This window comes from Amblyomma americanum, chromosome 1 (genome assembly GCF_052857255.1).
Source record: "Amblyomma americanum isolate KBUSLIRL-KWMA chromosome 1, ASM5285725v1, whole genome shotgun sequence".
Classification (NCBI taxonomy): Eukaryota; Metazoa; Arthropoda; class Arachnida; order Ixodida; family Ixodidae; genus Amblyomma; species Amblyomma americanum.
The window spans coordinates 106,295,905-106,322,789 of record NC_135497.1 but is presented as its reverse complement, the minus strand read 5'-3'; the positions used below and the strand labels follow the sequence as shown (position 1 = coordinate 106,322,789).

General features: G+C 44.9%; 1 protein-coding gene across 1 annotated transcript in view; it reads right to left on the bottom strand.

The window, feature by feature from the left end:
• Window positions 1-12,891: 12,891 nt before the first annotated feature.
• The window catches only part of LOC144113401 (uncharacterized), a 199,513-nt gene continuing 185,519 nt past the window's right edge, over window positions 12,892-26,885 (bottom strand). The window contains exons 5-7 of the mRNA XM_077646442.1: window positions 23,483-23,610; window positions 21,522-21,707; window positions 12,892-20,499 (exon numbers count right to left, since the gene is read on the bottom strand). Of these exons, the coding sequence (XP_077502568.1) occupies window positions 20,389-20,499; window positions 21,522-21,707; window positions 23,483-23,610 (425 nt within the window). The 3' untranslated portion in view covers window positions 12,892-20,388. The remainder of the gene's footprint in view (window positions 20,500-21,521; window positions 21,708-23,482; window positions 23,611-26,885) is intronic.

The window sequence follows — 26,885 nt, the reverse complement described above, 5'->3', positions numbered from 1 at the left end:
TAATCAGGGGCCCTGCACGAGTATTCCCTCTGAGAGCGGGGCTACCCTCAGCGGCCCTGTCCGGCGGCGTGTTAATGACCGCTCAGCTGGAGAGGCGCCGTGCTTGCTGGAGCCTGCCGTCGGCGAGATAACCGCGTGGCGGGCCTGTCGCGGGCCTCCCGCGCGGACCGGCCTCTGACAGGGTCCTCCGGCGAAATGATACAGACCCGCAAGAAGAAGAAAAACACTTTCGCGCGGCTGGAGTGCTTGGCCGTGTTCGCCTTCCCTCTGGGAGACGCGCTGAAGGGGACTACTGTGACGGCCACCCGCATGTCTAGCCGCTCTCCAGGATGTCGTGTAGGCGTGCCTGCCTGGTAAAAAAAGAAAAAGAAATGCGATTGCTGTTTAGACTTCGCGGAAACGTGCGCGCGTGCGTGCGACCATACTTGCCAAGCTGGCCACGCGCAACTGTAGTGTTCGGCTCCAGTGGCGCAGTCGAATGGCGGCCCTTTTTTTTGGCAACCAAGTCCTTTGGTTCGACACCCAGCATCCTTCGCAATTGTTCTCTATTTTCCCGCTAGCCACCTGTCAATGTTCGTCCCACTCTGCCCAGGTGACTGACCACAGCCGTGCGCAAGGAGAGGCGCAGCTGAGGCATTGTTATAAACGCCGAAATTAAAGGACAAAATCGCCTCCTGATGTCACAGTGGTTTTCCCCTTGTGCGATGCCGGACGGAGGAAGATGCGTCATCTACTGAAGGGAACTTCTCTAAGGCGTTTTATATCACGGAAACTCATGTGCTTCAAATACGAAATTCTGCAAACCAGGCTGCTAATCTAAGCACGTGTCACCAAATACGGAAATTTCCTTGATGCTGTAAACAATTTAAGCTACACAGTGCGTAATGAAATAAGGGGCAACCACACAAACGTCGCTTCTACAGCTGTGCAACAAGGCTGGGCCAGCCCTGATCGTACGAACCGTCGAATCGTCGTCGTTGAGCCGAAATTTATCACAGAGCGTTTGCATTAAAAAAAATTTAGCGCATTAGTTGTTTCCAGATATTTCAAGGTATTCGCCGTCGAAAGGTAGCACATACTTGAAAAGCTTAAATGTGTGCATGCCTTGAGCTGTCCGTTGCTAATCTTGCCATTTGATCAAACTAATTACGCAAACAGGAGCATGAAGCTTGCCTCAGATCTAACCGTCTGCGGCATCGCACGTTAGCGCAATTTCCGCGTTTCGATGGAGGCGAAACGCAAGAGGCGCCCGTGTGCTGTGCGATGTCAGTGCACGTTAAAGATCCCCAGGTGGTCTGAGTTATTTCGGAGCCCTCCAGTACGGCACCTCTTTCTTCCTTTCTTATTTCACTCCGTCCTTTATCCCTTCCGCCGCCGCGGTGGCTCAGTGGTTACGGCGCTCGACTGCTGTCCCGAAAGACGCGGGTTCGATCCTGGCCGCGGCGGTCGAATTTCAATGGAGGCGAAATTCTAGAGGCCCGCGTACTGTGCGATGTCAGTTCACGTTAAAGAACCCCAGGTGGTCGAAATTTTCTGAGTCCTTCACTGCGGCGTCCTTCATAGCCTGGGTCGCTTTGGGACGTCAAACCCCCATACACCATTTATCCCTTCCCTTATGGCGCGGTTCGGGTATCCACCGAGATATGTGAGACAGTTACGGTGACATTTCCTTTCTACAAAAACCAAAGACCAATTTTTAGTGACCAACCATATACCAAGAATTCATATACTACTTATCTTTAATCATTCATCGGCGAAGGGAATGTACCTTGGCGAACAGTAGGTTGCAAAGGTAATGCCTATTTTTAAAGGCGGTGAGCGAAACGACCCGCGAAACTATAGACCAATATCGGTGTTAAATGCAATAATTGCAGTTTTTGAAAAGGTGCTTTTTCAAGTGTACACAGAATTTTCTAAATAAATATAACATTATTTGTCATAATCAGCATGGCTTCAGGCCCCAAAGGTCAATGTCAACCGCAGCTCTCGTTCTTATACAGCTAACAAATACTGTACTACATAGTAGTAAAAAAAAAACTAGCTATAGTAGTATACTTAGACATATCAAGACCTTTCGATACGGTTAATCACCCAAATTGTGAAAAAAAATGGAAACCTATGGTCCAAGAGCGAACATTTATAATCTAATTAAGGGTTATTTTTCCGGATGGAAACAATACGTCGTTATAAACAATTTAACCTCACTAAAGCAAAGCATTAATTTAGGCGCGCCGCAGGGTTTCGTGCTTGGGTCGCTGTTTTTTCCCCTGTATATTAATGATCTTTCTTCAAGCGCTGAAATATTCTGAAGCTATAATATATGCCCATGACACTGCATTATTTTTTGCAGGGGATAATTTAGATAAACCAAAATCTAAAATTAATGAAGAACTTAGCGAAGTTTCGCGGTGATTTAAGAATAATCGGCAACCGTAATACTGAGAAAATAAAGTACACCGTGTTTCACTCGCGCAGAAAGAACATAAATTACGAACACGTAGCACTAACTGTCAACAATGCGAATCTGGTGAGGGTTACCCAATGCATTTATCTTGGTGTCCTGTTCACGTCTGATATGCACTGGAAAGAACAAATTAATAATGTCTGCTCCGAATTAGGATATGGTTGTTATGCTTTACTAAGGGCCAGAGACTGATCCGGTCTTCCAATTTTACGCATTATGTATTTCGCCTTTGTGCACAGTCAATTGTCCTGTGCCTCAAAACATGGGGCAATACATATAAAACATATCTAGATCCCGTTTTTTGCCTTCACAAATGTGCTATTCGTGTAATAACTTATTAAAACAGTACCTACCCAATAGACCACTTTTTCAGCAGCTTCTCATATGAACCTAAGATAGCTGAAATAGTAAATACTATAATAAGATCTACCAACCGCCTGCCCTTTAGTTTATTTAGATTAAAAAATAAAACAAACAAGAGCTGCAACTATTGATCTACTTAACCTACCACCTAGTCGTAATACGTACGGCCAGAGACTCTTAGAATATAACGGAGACCATTAGCTGAGTGAGGTCCCAAGTGAAGTAAAAGCAAAAAAATATTTTTTCGGCATCTTTAAAACATGTTTTGCTAACTTCCAAGGAAATGTAGGAATGAAGAAGTTTGTGTGAATTGATTTAAAAATTTTGTTTACAGCTGACTGCGTTCTGATCTAATCGTCCATACCCCTTAGTTTTGTAGTTCAGCTCTCCAACTTTTTTCTGCATTACTGAAGTGTACTGTGATTGCGTCCTGTGACGATAAGGTCTGCCAGTATTATTGTGCTTGTTTAGCATTTGGACCCATTACTAACCCTAAAGGCTATGGGTCCAACCAACTTTGTGTGTACTGGTTTTGAAATTTAATAATATTAAAAACACAACGGCGAAAACTTAAGCACGACTGTAATTTGTGAGACCAAGTTCTCGCAATTATAATTGGCTTAATGCAGCTTTATAAATCACTTCGCACTTTTGCTTGTGGCACAGGAAATGGGGCGGTGGATACATCGAGCTACACAAAACTCCCTTCTGTCTTGGCACTGCATTCTGTATTGTTGGTCAGTGGAAACAAGATTGTTGCTCAGTGGACGTAACAGACACAAGAACTTTAGTATCTACGACACGCTTTTATTATGATATAAGTGCGCGGGCTGCATATATTATAGCAGAAATGCGTAGCCTTCTGGTGAGCGATTAGTTTTAATGGATAGCTGTGGCTGCATATATATATATATATATATATATATATATATATATATATATATATATATATATATATATATATATATATATATATATATATATATATATATATATATATATATATATATATATATATATATATATATATATATATATATATATATATATATATATATATATGAAACGAGGCGACCTTTCTGACCCCCTAAGAAGACCGCGAGGATTCATAACCTCGCTGCTTTCTTGCGAGCTTAAGTCGTGTGATGAAAGCTCTTTTGCACAACAGTTGGGGCTGACGTTATTTGAAAGTTTTACATTCGTTATTTTTCGAAGCCTAAGCATAAATATCGCTGTTTTTTTTTTCAAACTGCGCACGTCCTCAGGTTCGTTCAATAGTCCAGCACATTTGATTGCTAGCAATTTATGCCTGCCACAGTGATTCAGTCGATGCGGAGAGAAAAACGTGACATGATTCCTGAATGCCTGGGATGGGTGCAGTAGGGTAGCTGATTTTGGGCAGAGCCATTGACTGGCGCACGCGTGTTTGGGTTTTGGGTGTAAAATTGCGTATTTCATCGAATAAATGCACTTGTAAGTTCAGCGCTGTCCTGTCCACTACGTTACTGCCTCGCTTGTTGTGCGCTGGTTCAAATTGTGTAAGTCTGATAACTCGCCCAGTGTGCCGCAGGGCTCCGTTCTCGCCCCCGCATTATTTAATGTGGCTTTAATTCCTCTTGTTCGAGCCCTAGAGTCCATTCCTTCTATCCGCGTGCTTGCGTATGCCGATGATATAACCTTGTGGTGCTGTCATCCAGATGCGTCTATTCATCAGTCGGTACTTCAACATGCGCTGGATGTATTGACATCTCGCCTCGCACCTCTGGGTCTAACACTCTCTCCTACTAAATCATGTTTCATTCGAATTGGAAATAAAGCCGGCTTACGGAAAGCTCCCCCTTTAAATTTTACGGTACATAATTCTCTGATTCCTCAGGTAGAAACTGTTCGTATTCTTGGTCTTCTCCTCCATACATCTGGGACTGGCACCCTGTGGCTGGCAGCCACCCGTAAATCGGCTCACGCTACTCTAGGTCTGATTCGTCGCATAGCTACGCGTTCTGGTGGTGCACGTGCTCATACGGCCCGCCAGCTTGTGCGCTCTATCCTTCAGCCACGGATAGTATATCAGGCACAATTTCAACGTCTCACCCGCAGACAGTGGGACTCCCTTGAAGCTATCAATCGTGAGGCTATGCGCGTCATAACATATCTGCCTCGTTTAACACCCATGCCTGTGCTACAGGAGTTCGCACAACTTAATACACTCAGTGAAATCATCGACCAACGGGTGGCAAATAGAGCTCGAAAACAGTCTCTCAAACTTCATCGTTTAAAGACACTTCCACCGTGGTCGTATTGCCAGCTCACTGACAATCGCCCCACTATTTCCCCGTCGGTATCAGCAGCGTATCTGCCTGAAGGGTGCATATTATACACGGATGCATCACATTCTGCCGAGAGGGGAGTTACTGCTGTGTATAGTCCATCTCATCCGCATCTCAACTCTCGCGCGACGTATACTGCGGATGCGTGCACTCCCCTGGCATTGGAACTTCAAGCCATTTATAATGCCATTGCTTCCCTTCCACTCGTTCCAACATTCAGTACAGTTCATATTTACACCGACTCCCGCGCCGCCCTTAAAGAGCTTAAGGCTGTTCGACGAACGTTCCAGATTTCACAATCAATTCATGTGCTCTGCGCAAAGTATCCATGTCCTGTGCGCATACACTGGATTCGCGGCCATGCCCAGGATCCACATAACATTCAAGCGGATGCTATGACTCATCTTCATACATTAGACGATGCGCCACCTTCCCCTCTTCTCCCAGATCCGTTCCTGTCCCATGTTTCCGATTCCGAAGTTCTGCGCCAGCGAACACGCGCTCTAATTGCTCCGTGTTCGCACCTTCTCCCCCGTAGTCTTACTCGGCAGGAGGAGGTATCCGTGCGCCGGATTCGGGCAGGGGCGGCTCTGACACCATCTGTCCGTCATCGGTGGCGTGCCAAAGATCTGCCAGCACCTGACAGGTGCCCTTACTGTAGCGCTGCACCGGACATTTGTGATGTGCGGCACTTGTTATGGACGTGCCCAGCGACGGCTGCTATCAGAAAACGGCTCCTCAGGGAGGTAGGCATGCGGTGGAACCGCGAAAGTGACTACGTGAAGTGGACTATGGACAACCGTTTCATTAGTAACCTGTGCGACTACCTCAGCGCAACGATTCTTCACTCCTTTTAACTTTCAATCCCGCGCATTCCTTCCCCCCCTTCCTTTTTCAACTTATGCCTCATGGCACACTCCTCGAATAAAAAAAAAAAACTCGCCCAGTTTGCCACTTCGGTTCATGCTGCCAGCTCGCCTCTAACAGCAAGATGTTGTCAATCCAGACTTATATTCATACGACCATTACCATCCAGGGGCACTCAAAGTTAAACTTCCTGAAGAGAAACGTCTACATGTTTTTTTTTGTTGCACGAGAACCTTGATGGTAATCAATGAAAATAGGCCAACGACAGATTGATGAAAGGCAATTAATTTTTCTGCAAAAACCTGCCTCTCCTGTTTTGAATCTCTGCTTTTATTCCCCCCTTGTGGTAGAGACATTACAGACAAAAATGGTCGCTGCTCAGAACACTATTCGCTCAAACCGCGGTCTTACTACAGCGCACCTCCACTGCTGCACGCCAACTCCTATTTTGTTTGCCCATATCCTTCGGTAATAAAGCTCCCGATAGTGCGCTGTCATGAGTTTACCCTGGAACCGTTCCGCGATGAATTAAATTCAGCTCACTTCACACTTTAATTTTTCCTTAAGAGTTGCTACGAGAGGTGCACTGAGACTGTGCTATGTTCGCTGCATAGCTGAGTGCTCATGATTACTCATTTTCTTCATTTTTGCGTGAATTATGCTGGCATCTTGGAGGTGCAGGATTTTTCGTTTCGGTGTTTCATCTGTACGCTTATTCTTTACATCTACACTATCTATGAGCAATTTGTTTTATAAGCCTCGACTTTATCGTGCATTTTTCTATGCAATATTTTCTTGCCTTCAAAGAGACAATAAATGAGTTATCGCGACGATAATGACCATTCATGTCGCCATTGACTCGAACTTTAGGGGGGAAAGAACACGAAAATTTTAATATTTCTGGTGGAAGTGAAATTACGAAACGATCACGTCATTAGGAAATTATGTGAAGCTTAAAATTTTTGCTATCACGCGTGCTCAGAAATACGCGCTTTTTTGCGCCTTGGACACTCTGTGAAGAAGATGGAGAAGATGAAGAATAGGGAAAAGAAAACAGCTTAAGAAAGAGGGCAGATAATAATCATAAAAAGAACGTGGACAAGCAATTCGCTCTGTGAAAACCGCTGCATCACAAGTCTTAGACCCGGGAGTAAGCAGACCTCAGCAAAGTTTTCACGAATTTGTATGTGGGCCGTGAAAACTGGTGACAATTTCAGCGCCACGTCGTCTTTAACACTCGCGTTCAAAGAGCTTGTATATTGCACCCATATGAGCCGTGCAGTCAGTGGTGTAACATACGTTTAGGTCGCTCGTTATTAAGCCAAAACAGCACCAGAAATAATAAGAAGGTTCTCGCAGCGAGCAGTTTTTACTGAAATTTAATTCCGGTAGTTAGTAAGACGTGGCAAAACGAAACAAAATGCGGTCCTGCAGTTAGAGCAGCTTTCCTTTACATGACCGCTCGCAGAATGCCACTTTCTGGCTTGTGGGAAACTGGCATTACACCAACAGAGCAATTAAAGATTGATGCTGCTCACAAATTTTCAAAACTGCTTCTGTATTCATTATGTTAAGTTCACTATGCCCTCAAAAGCGGTCAGTTAATGGATTTAGAAAAGACTCTTTTTCGCTTTAGCAAAACTACTGTTGCCAAAGCGTAAGTTCTGGGATTCTCATAAAGCCGTTCGAAGTTTGAGCGCTGCGCTGGTGCTGTCACATTATTAATGCGGCTAGCTAAATGGGCGGGGGGGGGGGGGGGGGGGAGGGGGGGCTTATACAGCCTATACTTTCGCGATGGAGACTGAACGCGACTATGTTTCACGTCCGCCGCGGCGTGCACGCCGCAGTGCAGGGGAATAAGGCATTGAGTAATCCACACTCACGAACCCGGAGCACCGGAAGGGAGGCATGTCCGCAGCTTGCAAAGCATCCAAGGCTCGACGAATATAGGTCTCGTTAGCGCTTAATCACGTCTTTCGCGCAATTAGCGCAACTTCCCCTCCTCTCGTTTTGGTTGTTGCGTCATTGCAGCAATACTGGCGGATAGCAGCGTTTATTGATTGCAATTTTTTCGTTTCACCCCGAGCTCACCAGCGTTCCTGCATCCATGTCCAGTTGCAGGAGCTGTGGTAATAACTATGCACGCGCGATGTGTTCTTGCAAGTTGAAAGCAGTTGCTCAGTAACGTACTTTTTTCGAAGAAAAATGTTCAGTAAGTAGTGTGTCACTCTTCCCTATATTTACGGGTGTCCTGTCTTCCTTGTTTTTCTGCCAACGTAGTTTTGAATGCAGCCAAATTTTCCTGCGTCGTGTGGCTACATACGCCGCTATTTTCGCGTAGACTTCTTGTAGATCTCAAACGTGTGTTCTTGCGCCACCTAGAACGGCGCACTTAACAGGCCTTAGCTGTCGATATGCTGTTAACACCCCAGGCTTGAATGCCACTGCCTGCATGCCTTCACGGCAGCATCATGCATGCATGGGGCATTCTCTCACAATGGCTATAGTTATTTGTCAATCTGTTGCATAAACCCTACCGCTTTGGCTAAACCTACAGCGAAAGCTTAGATGAGGCAGGGGTTCTACGTTAGTGTATAAAAGCACAGCGCTGTCGCATTTCCAGGTAGCAGGCATTAGTAGTGCGAGCAGCCGCCCAAACCAATTCTTACGTAACTAATTTGCTAGGCCTTCCGGCGATGATGACGCGTGATCTTTGCAAACGCTTAGGCTGAATGTATGCAGCGACGTGTGTCTAGAGCCATATTTAATCGAATTTAGATAGTAACAATCGGCAATCTTGTGACCAATTATATGGAGGCGCTAAATTTTAAGATGCAGCTCACGCGCAGACTGAACTCTGAGACCTCATTGCTTCGTTGCCGCCACACGAAAGAGAGCGAAAAGCGCTTCATCTCCGCACGGTAAGGTTGGGTCCCAAGCCCAAAGGATTAGTGCAGCTGAAATAGTCCTGCATGGCTCTAAAATTACGGGTAGAAAGTTTAGCACTGCTAGCCAACAAATCATTCATAACTCTTTTAAAGCTCTCGGTCAGCAAACACTAGCAAATATTTAATAGGTTTTAAGAGTGTTTGGACAAAATTGAAAAGGGAGAAGACCAATTAATATTGACGCAGGCTCCAAACGGTGAACGTTATAAAAACCGTACGTAGTCGAAATTAACCAGCAGTCCTCCACTACGGTCTGCCTCACAACTCACATTATTGCTATGGACCGTAAAAAAATGATTAACGATTTATTGTCGCAGAGGCTACCACGCATAAAAGATTTCGATTGCTGGAGAATTGTGCTCAGTATGATGCATGCAACGTCATTTCAACATGTGGGTGCGGAGACTAAAAGAAAAAAAATATAACTGCTCTGCAACGTCTTGCACCAGCGCATCTGGGCAGACGTCTTGCACCAGCGCATCCGGGCAGCCGCCACAAACCTTCATGAATACTGTAACTGGCACGAAAGCAGAAATAACGCGCGTGTGTGTCGGGCACGTGTGTGTCGGGCACGAAACTTCTTGCAGTCGCTTCAAGTTCACCAGTGCAACGGAGAGAGCACATGCCATGTGGTGGAGCATGTTACCGCATGAAAGATATAGTTTAAAGGTTGAATGCACACAAATGAAACGTTGCGGTTACCCATATAGTACTACTTTGTGCCGCAGGAAAGCGGTTTCATGACTTGTTTTGTACATGTTTGCTGGCTCGTACAAAGCCTATAGAAGAGATGTCGCACCACGCAAAACACCATTTCAGCCGGCAATAATGTAGTTCTTTATTGGTGAAAGAGTGCAGACACAGGGTTCGTTCGCGTACAGACAAATTCAATGAGCACAGGCAGTAGTTTCAGGAGTGGGGTCGAAACACGTACATACATATTTTATAAGCACAGACAATAGCTTTCAGCGCGAGTTAAATACAAGAATGGCGCAATGAATACAGTGCCATAACAGCGTTCACAATGTTTACGAGTCACGATGTGCAGCAGACACTAAATCACTTTAAAAAGCTCGTACGCATTACAAGGTTCGCTTTCGCTGACCACTTGGTAATAAGCGTTTAAATAGAGGTCTCCGCTAAACGCATGGTTTGATCTTGCTTTTTTTTAACAATCAGCAAAAAGTTCTTTGGATAGACCCAATGAAAAAGCTGACACCTTTGCAAGATTACCAAAACATTCGCTCGTTGCATCCAAAGTCGCAAATAATGATACAATTGCACATGCAGGAAAGCGGTATCAGCAACACGACCAAAATGATAAGTGTTTTAGTGTACGCTGTATTAGGAAGAGTTTGTCTCGTAGAAACTCGTGCAACTAGAACTTCCTTCAGTGGGAGTGGGATCAGTGGATACAAGACTACCGTATATGGGGCTGCAATTTTGAGCGAACAAAAAACGATGTCATGAGCCCTTTCATTAACAAAAAAATGATCAGCTTTAATTTCTGAATCAAAGGCCATCAGGCAAATAAAATAATGTGTCATTATCTCTATAATGTCATGATCGACATACTTCACAAGGCCATTTGTTCAATTGAATTTGCGAAATATAATTTGCAGAATACTGCAGGAGTAGCTTAAAGCAGTACTACACTCATAGTTTGTCTTGACCTGCCTATGATCCATCTCAGATGAGAGACTTGAAGGGGCATGATGTTCTTTATATTTTTGCAACTACCGATGGCTACGTACAGTTTTGTGTTCAGGCAAAAGCCTCTTTTGTGTACGGCATTTACACTGAACACGGACCAGCGCGGCGGATGGTTCTAAAAGCAGAAAGTACGCTCGATGAGCACACAGTCAGCGAATAAACAAAATATTGCCTTGTTTTCTGGGAGCACATTGTAATATCCGCGAAGCCTTGAAACGTTGGATCTCAAAGGTTGAAAAGGGAACAACGTGTTGAATACACGGCCACGCATGATTACCTTCACGGCTTTTATGCAAATAACAAAGCTCCTTCACGTAAAATGAAAGGGATGGGTCAAGAAGGTGGGCACATATTTAGGAAGCGTAGTACGTGACACTTAGCTGCGTTGGCTTGCTGACACTTCGCGCTTTTTGTTGCATGGTGTTGATAAATTGCCTGAGGCCAGCTGTAAGTCACCTTCGAATAGTGGTGACATCGCTGCACCTGGCGCACGGATGGCTCGCCGAATGCGTCGATAGCTTTTTCGGGCGTTGGCTTGAAATTTGCGCTTGCGACTCGGAGTACCAGCGAATCAGCGCCGCGATGTCGAATTTCGGCCAGCTAGGATGGTATTCGTTGACTCGGTGGGTAAGTAGGCAGCCTGCCAGCCTTCCCGCGCTCAAAGGATTGACTTCCGCTTGAGGCGACGCCGCGCTAAAAGGCGCTCGCTGCTAGCGCGAGCAGGGTCGGTCGTCCTGAAATGCGGCCCGGTGCCAGACGCCCAGCAGATTGCGTGCCTTGCCTAGCGCCCTGTCATCACGGACAGATCGATAGCGAATGGGGCCGCCGCGACAGCGTTGGTAACCGCAATCGGAAGAGCCTTGCAGCGCCGCTAAAAGACCCATGTCGTGCCGGCGCAGCGTTAAGGTAAAGAAAATAAGCTTCTCTCCCCGCTGTCATTACTACACCTCCTTTGGGAGACGAAGCCGCATCGGGCACAGCGGGCACGTCGACCGGTCCGAGCCGACTACCGTGGACTTCTTTGCTTCTGCTCGCTTGCTTCCACTCAGGCGGCCTAGTGAGAACCGAGGAGACAGACGGCGGCGAACAGGACCCGTCTAATTGTGCCGCATTTTGTACGAAGTGCGAAGGCATCTCAGACATCGTTTCTGACGATGGCCGCTTGATCACTTGGAGACTTCGTTTTCATCTGAGGAAGCACGATGACGGGTCGTACTGAGTGCTTAGAAGTTGCCCAGTGCTAAATAAGCGGTCTTACTTACCCTGTCCTCAGCTCTCTTGAATCGGGTGCGCGTCAATGACGGATATTCTGGGGTGGCGCAGTTAGTTCCTTCCCAAATATTCGAGATGATTAATTCATGCTCTTCTGTTTTTGTCACAGTCTGAAGAGAGAAAAGAGCGCAAAGTGGGAAGTTGTCTACTCGGAGAACAGTTTGCCCTTCGCACATGAACCGAAATGATTCAGGAACATTTGCAGGGTAACGCAGTCAACAAATATTCCGTCAAATAAAAGCGATACATATTTTTTTAAATATGATCTCTTTGTGCATGAAAAATTCAGGGTCAACGGTAACTGCACATTGATATGTCGCTATTCTCATCAAGCTGTGGACACGTAACAGTATAGCACAAACTTGTAGGCCAAAAGCCATGGCGATAACAATTTGCATTACACGAAAGCGAACACGATGCTCGAACAGCCAAATGAAATTTTACAACAGACAGGCGCGTCCTGCAAAATTAACTTAACGCCAAAATTCACCCTGAAACTGTGCTGGTAGTGAAAGGGTATCTGGATAAGTACATGCCATATGGCTTTAAGCCACTTCTTTGGCTTTGTAGGGGCGGCTCCAGCATCTTTAATATTACACGACCGGTTCAGGACCTTCCAACGTTATGAGCATACGAGAAATATTTTCTTCAGAAAGCGTCAATGCATAAATAAAATTCGTGCTGGAGTTGCGAATCCCTCCTTGCGTACTTCTGCATTTACGTGTCCGGGCTTCTTTGATATGTGCAGTTCATACGAAGTGAAACATGCGGCTGCTTATCTTTGCAATAAAATGCCGAGAAGACAGGTGCAAACATATGTATATGCGAGATCTTAACGACGCCGTGACATGTTTCTTAGCGTGCCTGAAATAGTGCTGAAGGCAGGGCTCTCTTTAGCGGCAGCCACTGAACCAAGCTTTCTCTTTTTTTTGCAGCCTTTCTAGTTCACAATTTCGTTCATCCGGTCATACAGCCAACAACTTTACTTGATATGCGAAACAAGTCCCTGGTATTTCTCGCGGAGCTAAATCTAAAGCAATGTATTATACCACCGCAGTAGTGCGCAGAAAACAGTTCCATCTAAATGGCAAGGGTAATGGCAACGTTTGTTAAAATCGTATTTATTTCGTTACCACCGCACGTAGCGAAAATTTTTCTTCCATGTCCAGGAGATGAACGACTTCCGAGTTTCCACCGACATCTGTAAGGCCAGAGCATCTTTTCCGTGCGGGATATAAGGCATTGCGCTTGCCTGGTATAGAGATTTTTCAGCTCTGCCTCTGGCCTTGCCAAATCTAGCTAAGGTTGACGGCTATTGGCGTTGTTTAGTGTTATTAACTTCTGCGAAACGTCTGTGTTGAAAAACATATTTCTCGCTTCTTTCACTTCTTCCTCTTTTTACACTCCGCCTCATGTTCTCTCTCCTCCGTATTCATTTTCTCGGCTACATCTCGCACGAAGCGGAAAACTCCATTAAGTCTAACTGGTGCTTATTTTTGCCCATTGATTATTTAAAACTTCCGGCTCTTAGTCTTTTGAAATTTCGTTGCAATGTAACGCGTCATGTTGTCTAATAGGCGCCTGAGAATTATGTGCGCGCCTAAAGGTCGAAAGTTAAGCGTGCGTATTCTTGGTCTCAGTGGCGAAATATATTTGTAATCAGCTGTCTGTTCTGGCGGATTTACTCTACGTTCTATCCTAAGCGCCATATAAGCGCGGCAAGCACATATTCGCTAGATTTTGTTAGGGTAACGCATGGTCGAGTACGCATACATTGCGCCGCCCTCTGTGCATACGTAACAAGATGTATATAAGGATACAATCTGCTTGAATCTCGAAGAGGCATCCGTATTTGTGTAGCAAGCATTGTGCGTGCGACTGGAAACCTGAAAACGGGTGTTTTGTCTTTCATTCCTTTCAAGATATTGCGCGTAGCGCGTGCAGCAAAATGATCAGCAAATCATATGGTAATTTCTGGTTCCATCTCACCGTTGTATATAAAAAAGATAAACACACCGATTTAGCTATGGATTGGTTTTTTGCTTATGGCGTACGGTGTGCGCCCCATCACTCTATTCTCATTTTTCGTAAACATCATAATTTTCTACGCCCACTGATGTTTACTTCTTGTGATGTTGTATTACGCGCGACGCACGTTACATTACTTGAATTTTGTATACTCAGCACTTACGTGGTTTCACTGATAATAACCTAACATGCAAGGTTTCGATGCTAGATGAGCAGCCAAACCTTCAAAGATAATTGCGCCGCTTTCATTCTCGACGTCGGAAAAAAAGTGAGCAATACTCTTGCTTAGCGTGCTTGTCATTTCTCGAATGCACTTTAATATCTAGCTCATATTAGCATAGCTGTCGAATACAAAAGAAATGCTCCAATATGTTTTTTTTTCAATATCTCACTGGTTGTCCTCTTTTTAAACCATCAGTGGGGTATAAATAATTTCTTTTTCACTTTTATATCACCGACGGAGCGTTATGCCAAATAAGGACACTCACTGATTGTTGTCCACTCAGTGCTGACTACTGTGATATGTGACTCGGCGCCTATAATGCATACTCGGCGATCTAAAAGGTATGCGACAGATGTGTGCATAATTACCTTCATCGTATACTATGCTGTTGGTAACACAGAAGATAACTCGCCAGACTTCTTCATGGAAAGTAACTCCCCGTGTTTGGCGCCGTAGCTAACACTTGGAGCGGAATTCGATCCGGAGTTCGGGATATTTTCGGCAATCGTATGATGTTTTCGTTTTTTTTTTTTCAGTTTATTGTGCTTATCGCGCAATCATCCGACATAAACTCCTTTTGTAGAAAAATACGCTGGATATGAATGTTTCATCTACTCGAATTTCCAAGTCTACCCTGCCCGTATGAGATGTCGGCGACCGGTGGTCGGTTAAGCATTTCGAACATAACTATTTCTGCTGTTTATTCAAATGCCCTACATCTTTCACGTAATATCGTTTCAGGACAGTAAGTATCAAACAATTATTTGATGCTTTTCCTATAAAACGCCCCTAAGGACTTGTTATATAAGGATGTGAGTGTACGTCAAAGCACGAAATGCGTGAGTTACTATTTGTAACTGGTGGCTCACTTTATGAAGCACAGGGGACACGTTATAAACTAGAAAAGGCGCATCGTATTTCTTAGCACCGCCATTATTAATCTCAAGCGCTAGTCTTCGACTTGAAAATAATGCGACGAATACCAAAATTACGCATTCTCTCTATACAGGTACAGATATTACTGCGCCAGTAGTGACAGTTGACGAAGACGCTAATTGGAACAAAGAAGTGACAACGAGGATTAAAAACAGTTCAGTGTACAAAAATCTATGCGTTGATTTTTTAAGTGCTCCTGTTGTTTCTAACGTTGTTTCATGAGCCGAACACAGGGGAACATTTATGAGCATTGCTAATGACTAGACTTGAAGCGTGACAACTTATCGCTCGCTCACCGCGTACTCGTGTCACGATTTTGCTGTGACAATACCAGTTCTACTCTACTTTGTATACACAGGAATTGTAATGGTTACAGGGTACTTCTGATTACTGTCAACCGAAGACATCGTGCTGTCATTTTGGGGAACAGGGTGATGTGCTTTCTTAATCTACAAAAAAAAACAGGGAAATAGACAAAGTGCGTAACAGTGCGATTTTAAGAATGGTAACAGCTCTGTAATGGTTTTCGACAAGGTGAATTTATGTGCACAACTCGATTACGCTGTGCGCTCATGTAGTTGCAAAGCATTGAGAAAAAATATATATACACATGCGACTAGAACTTACACAGGGTATGCCAGGATGAGACCCACAAAATCTGATAAACGGGTCTTGTCTAGCTGCCTATACTGCATTTCCTCATCAGGAAAGCGGAGGAAAACACATATATGCAAAAGCAAATGAACTGAAAACTTACGTCATTATTCCTCCCTGAGTGGGAGAACTGGTGCACTGACATACATGCGCTTGCTGAGCCAGCTTGTTTTTTCTTCACTTTATTAACTGGCAGGGAGACCATGGCTACACTACCCGAAGGACGCCGTCTAAGTAGCGACAGAGAGAAAGCTCTTTATTGAAGAGCAGAGATTTTCAGTCGGCGTCTTTAAAACAGCCGACGTGCTACTCTGCTGAGGGACAGAGGTCCCAGGCGTGCTATAGCCGAACATTGAATGACATGCGAAGAGACGTGGGCGTACAAGCGCGCACACACAAGTCACATAGCGTTAAAGCACCACAGGGGCAATCGTTCTAGCGTTGCACTAGTCTACGCTACGGTACATATTCTACAGTTTTGTGCCTTGTGAACAACAGCAAAGATAGGCTCCAACGGACTTGAGTGCCAACAAAATAAGAGTCTTCATCGTGTCAACAGAGTAAAGTTGCATTGTGTGTTGCGTGCAAACATTGGTCGAGAGTTGTCACTTCTCATGCGAAGACGACGTTTACACCGAGGAAGACAGACATGACAGGCGGGCGTCCTTGAGGGCTGGCGCGCGAGCGCGCCCTCCAGACCCGGCGCTCAAATTTATATACGTGACGTACACTATTACATTAACACGCTCACACTACGTCTAACTTATGTACATGCGCTAGCCAACACACTACTTTCCTCCGTACGACTGTATGTGACAAGGATCGCTCAAGCCGTCCGCCGTCTGTTTCGGCTCGCACAAGCATGGTGTCTTGGAAAATACTCGCAAGTCTCTTACCGGAAAACAGGTGTATTTGAAAAAATAAACTATCGGAACAACTGTATCCTGAACGCCTGCAACGAGGACCACGGGAACGGTTTTACGGAAGCACATGAAACGGCTGCAATTTTTCAGCCTTTTTCTCCTTTACTTTTCCTCCGCTATAACGCAGAAATGAGCGATGACCGCGGGCAGTGTGAAACAGCACTGTAACAGCGTTAGGGTAATCGAAATAGTCTGGAAGTGCAAGGAACTCGACCCGACGCGGAACGAGGGGCGCACACGAGAGGGAGCGCCGCCGCGATTCGTGTCTCCTGTTTCGTTTAAATCCTCGCTAAACTAGATAGACACACTAAGAGCTGCGAAGCTGCTTGGAGTCATCGGTGCGACAGCGGCTGCCAGTGGACGCCGCCTGTGCCTGCCATTTTCACCCATCTATTCGGATCCGACTATTCCTGTCATTCCTGCACTGGGTCAAATAGACTTACGCGAAAAAAAAAATAATAATAAACCCGCGCCGAATGCCGATTCATAGGGGATGTAATTTTTCCCACTCGCACGTTTTTTTTATATGGTTACTTGCGTAGCATTCTCAGATTAGCAGCGTATTTTTGAAAACAGCTCTGGCTATGCAAGAAAAAATAAAACGGACGCAACTGGAAGTGGAGAGCTCGACTCATATGTCTTCAAAAAATAGTAAGGCGGATTCAATTTTTTGGAGACGAAATTTGATGGCACGCGCAAAAACAAAGGGCATACTTTAAAGGACATATGAAGTTACGTACGGTAACCAAAATCGCAAGGCATCAAGGGTGATTTAAGTTTTATTTTCTGAAAATATAGCAAGGGTTCTTGTATTTTTTCTTAGAGCGAAACGAGACAAACGAATTAAAAAGTGAGAAAACAAACTACATTCTCAAAGTAACAAAATATACCTCCATAGGCGCGCATTTCAACCAGAGATATTGTGACACAGATGTAGCATTAGAAGTGATTTGCATCAACAGGCCCAGCATACGTCGACAGGCCGCTTCAAGCGAGACTGATTAATGCAAACCGGTTAGCCTGACACAAATGAATGAGTCAACTGTTAAGCGCATATTTACCGTGTGCAGCACGCCAAAATAGTTATAGCAGGTTTTAAGCCACGCAAGATACGTAAAACTTTAAAGAAAGCTAGGCAGCTTCGCCGTGAAAACGCCGCGTTTGCAGTTGTTTTTAAGCGCGTAAAAACAGCATAGAATTCATTATCTAACGAAGTCTACGCACACTCTTTAATCAGAGAGCTGCGTGCAGAGTAGCACACTATTTTTACCCGCCTAGTTATCCCAGCTGCGGAGATGGCACTCGGCTAGCCATTAGCTTTCCAGTATGGTTATGAAAATAAAGATACAATTACTAATGATGCATGATTATACCGGGTGCTTCGCATAAGATGTTCAGCAATTTTTTTAAAATAGTATTTTTGAGTTAGAAGCGCACTTTTTTTGGCATAGCATTGTGAGCGGTATAACGCATCAGAACGCAGATAAGCCGTGCTACCTATTAGGCTGGTTGGCTAATATTGAATAGTTAACTTTGAAGTATCAGAGTTATTCTCATTATTTACTGAGAGGCGTATAGCCCACTGTAAATAATATCCATATAGTTTCTAGAGGCCCGTGCACTGTGCGATGGCAGTGGACGTTGAAGAACCCCAGGTGATCGAAATTTCCTGAGCCCTCCACTACGGCGTCCCTCATAGCCTGAGTCGCTTTGGGACGTTAAACCCCATGAACCAACGAACCAGTTTTTAGAATTAAAAAAAAAACACAGCTACCCTCGACGCTGTGGCTCAATAAATTTTGCCTACATCGCGCCAAAATTCCCGCAAAACACTGCAAAACCTTGCAGGCAAAGTGACTCCTCCAGCGCATGTAACTCACCGAAATAGCCAAAATTTGTTGCTCCCCAGCGCCAAACGTAAATGCGTTTTCGAAATTTTAAAATCTGATATAGATATTTCTAACTGCGGGCTACACGCCTTTCAGTAAATAAGGAGACTAACAGTGATAGGTAAAAAGTTAAACATTCATTATTAGTTAACCAGCCTACTAGTTAGCACGTGTTAACTCTATTCTGATGCGATAGAACGCTGACAATGCGACGCCGAAAAAAGTGCCCTTTTAACTCAGAAGCAATTTTTTAGAAAATTGCAGAACATCTTTGCAGAACTGCAGATTTACAGAACACGAACACCTGGTAATGCTGCTGTGTATGCTTTTAGAACATACAAAGCACTCTAGTACTTCTGATGGGAGCAAACCAAGCGCTGATATGTTCTCACTACGTTGAAACAAGTGTCCGTTTATTGCGCCTGCGAGCTGAGAACTGGTGACAAGTTTAAAGAAATGATTACATATTTACACGTTTCAGCGCATCCAAAACACGCGTTGAAATCGCGAGTTCCAAGAAGATAGCAATGTTTCGGCTATATCCCAGAACGCTCTGTCCGTTAAGCGTGCTTCATAACACTCGAATGCCATGTTAAGGGAGTGGGGAGGGGGAGGGTGGCTAGCTTTGAATGAGAGCCGCTTTCAGACTAGGCCCAAAAGTAATTAACGTCCCCACTCCAGAGCAGTCTTCCCGAGCTGGCTGAGGAAATGCACCGCACGTGGCAACTGTCTGCTGGCATGCTGCCTTTTTGTGATGCATTTAGATCCACTTTCATGTCTGCATATATTCACAGACTTTGTTTCAAGCAAGCTCCCATGTATGAGAGAAACCTTTCGAAGAGCGCCTTTGACACCGAAGTTATGGTCGAAAAAATTTTTGACGCCTGCTTTCAAGACTGGTGGGGCAATAGAAAAATTTTACGTTACAGACGCATTTGTACTTTAGGCGACTACTTTTCGCCACAACGAAAGATGGAAGCCACAGGTCGCCGAGTGAGAAAAATAGTATGTTGGATGTATTTTCGAATAGGCACACCGGCTGTGCCCTACCTCGTGCTTGAACCATTCTGACGCTTGCGTTATCGCGGAAACGCATTCGGTCGAAATTTCTCGCACACTTCGCGTCACAATGTTTTAAACGCTAGTGCTCGGTACGAACGACGAGTGACGAAGTGCGAGATAAGGGGAGCTCAGCTTTAAAAGAGCTTGCGAACAGCGACTTCTTGCACTCGACTTTGTTGTTTTGCGCCGGCAATAGTCACTGTGCCGTAGGAGCACAACTCTGCTTGTGGGTTTACAGTAAGCAGGAAGAAATGGAAGTAAACAATAAATAAGGCATGATGCAGCCCAAAAGCAATCACCGCGTCGCGCAACGGTAATCTTTCTATCCAACGGGGAGCCCACGCAATGGAAAAATGAGAAATGTCGTTGTAGAACGTCTAGCGGGTAAATAAACATGGGTAATGCCAACTTCGTCACCGCCAGATCAATTGAAGACGTGTTCATGGTGTTTCAACGGAAGGATCAACCTTCAGTGCGTGCACGACATAAAAATGCTTCGATGTGTCGCAGTTACGAGCGGCTTGTGAATCGTCTGTCTTTCTGGCGCTAACACCTGTCCTATGTGACACTTATTTCAGTGCTCTCTTCGACAGGAGGTCGTGGCAAACTAAGCACATGGTAGAAACGAACTATAACAAACAATAGATGCCTCTCTCCCGGTCCCGTGCGCTCGCTCAACGCCTTCGACGTCGTCCAAAATGGCAAGTGCAGCAGCCCCCTTAGGTTTGTTCGGCGGCGATAATGGGCTGGAGGTCCGTTGTGTCCACGCCTTTCTCGAAGGTGTCGTGACTTGGAGCCGCCGGTGAGTCGTCATGGGTTTTGTCCAGGCCCTGCGTACAGCACCGTCGGCCGCTTTTAGGAGACGCCCGTATTCGCGTCGCACAAGACGTGCAAAAAACACTGTATTATAACGAAAAATCAGATAGATTTCGTAGATACAGACTAAAGTATGTCATGCAAAATCATCTGCACCTTTATGTGGTCGCTATCTTAGCGCACTCAAGAACGGAGGAGCCGTTCTTTAATTTCCGACTTTCTTTGCGAGTTTGTTACTACTGCTCCCACAGAGCCGATCCAATACTCTTGCTAGGTATGCTTCGTTTTTAGTTTTCATCCGAGCAGAAAACACGTACAATACACACAAAATGTAGCCATTGCTTTTTTTTTTTAGCAATGCCTTAATTTCCAGCCTTTAAAAAAAAACTAAATCGATTGTCTGCGGAAAGCAAGGGGAATACACGCAATTCAGTAAGTGACAGCGTGGTCCAAGTGAAGCATGCCAGCTGACGTTGGGCAAAAGTTCAATGCTGTTCCAAGTTAAGTTTGCACGGGGGGGGGGGGGGGGGGGGGAGATTATGGTACATAACCGAACTATGGTTATAGAAACTATGGTTATGGCTATGTAGCTGCCATAAGGAGGCGTTGGAAGAATAGATTTTTCGGACCCTTCTTCTAAAGAATGTAAAAAATTAAGACTCTGGCAGAACCCGAGAAATAGTAAGTAAAAAAAAAACGACGTGCAGTTACGTTCGACACGTGGGCTACGAAAAAGATGCGGAACGAAACGCCCAAGTTACAGTTGCAAATTAACAACAGCACAAAGGAATGTGTTACGAAGTTTCAAAACAAGTTAATTTGTTCATCTGGAAATTCATTTTCCAGAAAATCATTTAACTATGCTGAGCAATGACTGTGACTTCCAGATGTTCGAAAATGAAGAAGGGAAGAGCGCCGTTGCATTTAGAAGGGGGACCTTAAGGTTCCGAGTCCAATTATCGCTTCCCGCCCCTGCGGGTGCAGTGTGCCGGGGCGCAGCGCGAGAATTTCAAACAGCGGGAATCAATCGATCGACCTCGTCGGTGAGGTCGCTGGTAGAGTGGGCGCCGTTGGAACCGTGGTTGGCGCACTCGACTACGATGGAGGCCCAGTCGTCGCTGCGACTGTCCGAGGCCACGCTGGCCGCTTCCTCGCAGCCGCCGTCGTTGTTCGGGGACTCCATGATGCGGTCCGACTGCGAGCTCTTGGGGTCATGGTCATCCTGCAGACGTCAACGACACAGCACCTTTAGCATATTACCACGTCCCCCCTCCCCCGATACCTCTATTTTATGTTTGCTTTAATGTTCTTAATGCTTTTTAACGTGCCTATGAGCTACAGAGAAGCCTCTCCCAAGATTCTTCTACGCTGGCCTGCTTGCTGTACATCGGCTTTATAGAAAGACGAGCGAAGTACATGTTTACGCATGTGTAGATACACCCAAGGCAACATTTTAGATGTAGGTATATAGGCTGTGTGCGCACCGAAGCAGATAATTAGGCGTGTTGACACGGTTGTGGACATTTTGCATGTCGGCAGAAGAGGTGGAGTTTATTTCAGCCATCCGCAGATTAACTTGTCAGATAACAAAAGTGTCCTTCGTGATTATAAAAGATATCACTAGAAGACATAGAAGTGGGAACCAAAAAAGCATGTTTGCCTGTGTGGTATATAGGAGTTGTCAGTTACCGCTCTTCGCGCTAATTCCCTTGTTCTCGTGAGTCGTGCTGTATGTCAGGATGCATGCGCAGTTTCAGGTTGCTTCTCCAGGTACAACAAAGGATTGCAATAAAATCTCGTCACGGTTGGAACTGCGCAGTGCATCCAGGGACTCTTAAATAATGTTCTGCTGAGGGCACAGATAATCTTAAAGCATTTTAGTATCCAGGCACATTATCGCTCTTTGCGTGCCCATAAAAGGGGTTGGAAAAGTGCTCTAGCGCGAAGAACAGCGTAGAGCTTCGAGCGCGTGCTCTCCAGTCCTGGTCTTTTTGTAAGCTTGTGGTGTTGCTTACTTTCAGCCAACAGTTGTACTCGCAGTAGTCTGTTAAGTCAGCTGCGCGAAGTGTGGTATAAGTGTTCAGCACTTCCTTACGGCTCTGCCGAATACCAACCTATGTAACGAAATAACTAGGGCTTCAAGAACTATATGCAGACGAGGTGTACGTAAAGAGTGCTACCAGATAACTGAGAAAAGAACGGACCAACAGCAGTGCTTTAATTGAGGTGGGGAAGTGATGATTGGTGCGACTTAGGTTGTGGAGCCTACAACGTGATACGTAGCTAGGCTTGTTCAAAACATTGTTCATAAATGATAGAAGCGCGAAAAGAGGAGCACCACAAGACGAACGCATACGGCAGAACATAGCACTTCTTTTTTTTTCAACTAATTTACCTTCCCCAAGAATCACACATAGAAGCGTTTCGAAAGGGAAAAAAAATGCACATTTGAGGAAGGGAAGGAGGAGGAAATAGCGCGAGGTACCACAAAATAAACAACGTCAAGGACACGTCGACAAAATTGTTGTATCTCCAAAAAAAAAAAGAAAGAGAGTTCCGTGTTAAATGAAACCAAGCTACTTAGCGCCACACATTTGTCGTCCAACTGAACTAACTCCGCAGCCTCGATTATCTCTCTTGTGTATTGATCAGGGCGACGCTTTACAGGCACCCAACAAGAAAGATCAACCACACTTTAACGTAAGTCCCAAAATAATGGTTAGAGACACAAACATTGCATGCTATAACCGTGCTCTTGAAGCCTGTCATTAAAGCAGCGTCCAGTCTGTCCAATGCATTTTCTTTTTCAATCGTGATTATGGTTCCTGTACTTGTTACTCTGTTTATTTGTGCTGTTATATACCTCTTTACACTGTCCCCTGTAAATAGTCACACAGAAACAAATACACGCATACCTACGCGCAGGTGACCTGTGATGTTTTAATGGTTACCTCGAGTTCATTCATTCAAAGCATCACTTTGCCTACTCGTACTGACCGAGTTTGTGGCCGCTTCCAGCGGGTGATGATAAATGGACATCCCATGAGCACTTTCAAGGTGGCAGGCCAGCTCCCACCAGCTCCCGCATCGTGCCAGGCACTGTGCACAGACGGGCAGCGGAATGCCTGCAACAGCGCGAGATAAGAGCAAAGAGTGGCTTCGCACTCGCCAGATTGCTGGCCTTTTTAGCATCCGCACTGGCACTTCCCGCGCGGGCACAGGGCTTCGGTCACACCGGAATTCGCATGCACTGCACGTCGTCGAAAAACGCTTTCAGCTAATGTGAAACGTGCGCCAGATAGCAGGTACACCTTACTTCATGCTAGGCAAGAAAGTAGCACGTCATCAAGCCAATGCACTTGATGCACTTGTGGTCTCCGTACGTTTGCTTTTCCACGGAGCGACCACTTTTAAGAGCTCTGCAGGGGGCTCCCACGAGTCGCCGCGCATCTGAGCGGTGGAAGTGTTGTCGCACCTCGTTGAGCAGGCTCCTTTCGATCTCGAGTTTTTCACTCAAAGTACTCGAAGGAGCTTTCACGGCGCTTTGTCGGGTGTTTTGAAGTTACGGTCTCCCGTCTCTTCTCCGTAGATTTAACGCCACGCGCGAGGCGAGCTGCGCCGTAACAGCGCTGCCGTGCGATTGTGTTCTCATGCTTGGCGCTAGATTTTGTATTATTTTCTTAGTTTTTTTTCGCTAAAAACATGGCTTAAGGAGCCGTACAACCACGCTGGACTCAGTGGTATTATTTGCTGCAGCTAGTAACTCTGGCCTCACGTGTGTAAGTCTTATGACAACCAAAAGCAGTCTCAGTAGCGATGAGGCTAGGACAAGTAATCGCTCTTCCAGTTGGTATGGAACGGACATCAAATGAGAAAGGCGGCCAAGGTGTACAAATTTCTTCGTGCGAAAACGCTGCAGGTGGTGTGAAGCCTATGACACGGAACTTCGGTTTTGTACCAGCACTGAATGGGAACTAGGCTGCAGTGTTGGCTCCGGCATGTGGTCGCCATGGAAACATTAAAAATATTCAACTTGTGGTTCGCTGCATCGACTTCCATTTCGAACAAATGTCGCATTCATTCAATCCAAGTAAGAAAATAGACCCTACCAGCAGAAGATACCGCTGATGAGTAAAAAAAAGGAGAATGTGGCGGGGAACTGCAGCTCTTTTGTCAAGCTGCAATAATAATAATAATAATAATAATAATAATAATAATAATAATAATAATAATAATAATAATAATAATAATAATAATAATAATAATAATAATAATAATAATAATAATAATAATAATAATAATAATAATAATAATAATAATCAATCAATCAATCAATCAATCAATCTTTATTTTTTCGGTGCCCAGGAACAACCCAAAGGTCTTGGTGCTGGTACACCATTCACACGCACAAAATGTACATTTATTTCACTACAAAGGAAGACACTCAGGGGAGGTAATGCAGCAGTCAAGGCGATAGAAAAAAAAGACACATAAACTAGGCGCGACAGCAAGCATGAAACAAAAAAGCGAGAACAAGAAAACAGCGAGAACAGCGGTAAATGAAAACAGCTAGAACAGGCAACAGACATATAAATAACTAATAAAACAAAAAACAAAGAGAATGAACACAAGAACGACCGATAACAGCCAAGTACAGCATATATCAAAATACAAACAAGAATAAAGCCAATACTAATATGAACGAATAAGAGATCTCTGAAATACAAGCTAGAAATACAATCATACACAATAAGAAATGAAATTAGTGAACGCGTTACAGACAATCAGGCGTGAGTACACAGTATTAAAGAAATAATATTAATGAAAACAAGTACACGTGATGTACAATTAAGGAGAGAAAAAAACAATATAATACCGGTGCAAACGCACAAGTGTAGTAAAGACAAAATGCATGAAAGGGGAAGTTATGTATGAGAAAAAGAGTGCTCAAAGTGGAACGTCACGGACATTCAATATAAAGGAAGGGAGAGAATTTTCGAATATATCAAGGTGAGGACAAAGAGAATTAAACAACTTTTGCATTCTGTCCATAATAATAATAATAATAATAATAATAATAATAATAATAATAATAATAATAATAATAATAATAATAATAATAATAATAATTGGTTCTTGGGAAAAGGAAATGGCGCAGTATCTGTCTTTTGACCAGTTTCGCTTTCAGCCGTCCTAATCTCACCGAAACATAATCTGGCCCTGGCTAACCGAGCCTATAGCCTAGCCAAACATGACCTGACCATCTCTCCCCTTCCCTTCCCCCTATGTGTTAGGCATGGTGTTGCCGAACACATTGCACAATTTTTCATTGCGCATTCATCTTGCTGTATGACAAGAAAATCAGCATTTATTAAACACGTAACTTTTAGTGGAACCTCATACAGAGCGATTCTTTGACTTTGCTGCAGAGCGCAAAGACCGACAGCTGTGGGCAGAACTTTGCAAAAAGCCCGCCCTGGGCGTCGCCATGCGTTAGACTGGTGGGCGCACCTAGTGCAGGTACAGTTGGAAATGACAGCGCCAGGTGCACAAAACAGTCCAGCCGGCAACACAGTGGCGCCCAGGCAGCGCTTTTCTGAAATGTCTACATCAAGGGATTTGTATCTTTTCAGTTACGTCATTTACCTGCATTAAAATATTGCCCTCCAGTTATCTGAAAACGCGCCACTTTATTATGCGTTATTTCGTTGCAGCACTAGTTTTGGCTGTCCATTTTTGGTGGAGTTGCTTTAGCGGTGTGGGTTGTCTGGTCGCCCACACAGCGGAGCATTAAAAGCTACCCCAATGCTCTACCCCGACAAAACACCTTCAAATAATCCTCCCAAATCACCCTCTAAATCAACCTTCAATTTCGTGATCAAGCATGTGCAGGCTTCCGAAGCTGGCTAAAAGTAAAGGTTGATAGTGGGAAATTAATTGAGGGGGAGACACGGAGCGGGCGCAGTGAGCGCGGCTTTGTGAGATCGCACACACAGCATGTCACGTATGCTTTATTAAGGAGCACAGATCACGCCACTGACGTTTAGTAACACACAGTACTGTGAGTTGGTAACACCAGCTGAGAGTTCCACCTTCCGTAACTTCGGATTATTTTTGTTAGTTTGGTTCCTGTCGTTTTACCCCGGCGATTTTTGCGTGGATTAAGCGGACTGCGTCGGCTAGTAAAGAGCGTTGTTTATGAAGGGCTGTCCAAGTAAAACAACCTGCATTATTGAAAGCAGCGCGGCGTTTCCCGACTGTTTTCGCAGTGACGAAGACGCAGCCGAATCTCTTTAAGCGAAGCATCAGGACAGATGTGAGCGCCGCACAGCGGTTCTCGGCTCACTTCACAAGGTACAGTAATTCAGATGTGTGTAATTTTCTTCGCAATTGTTTGCTT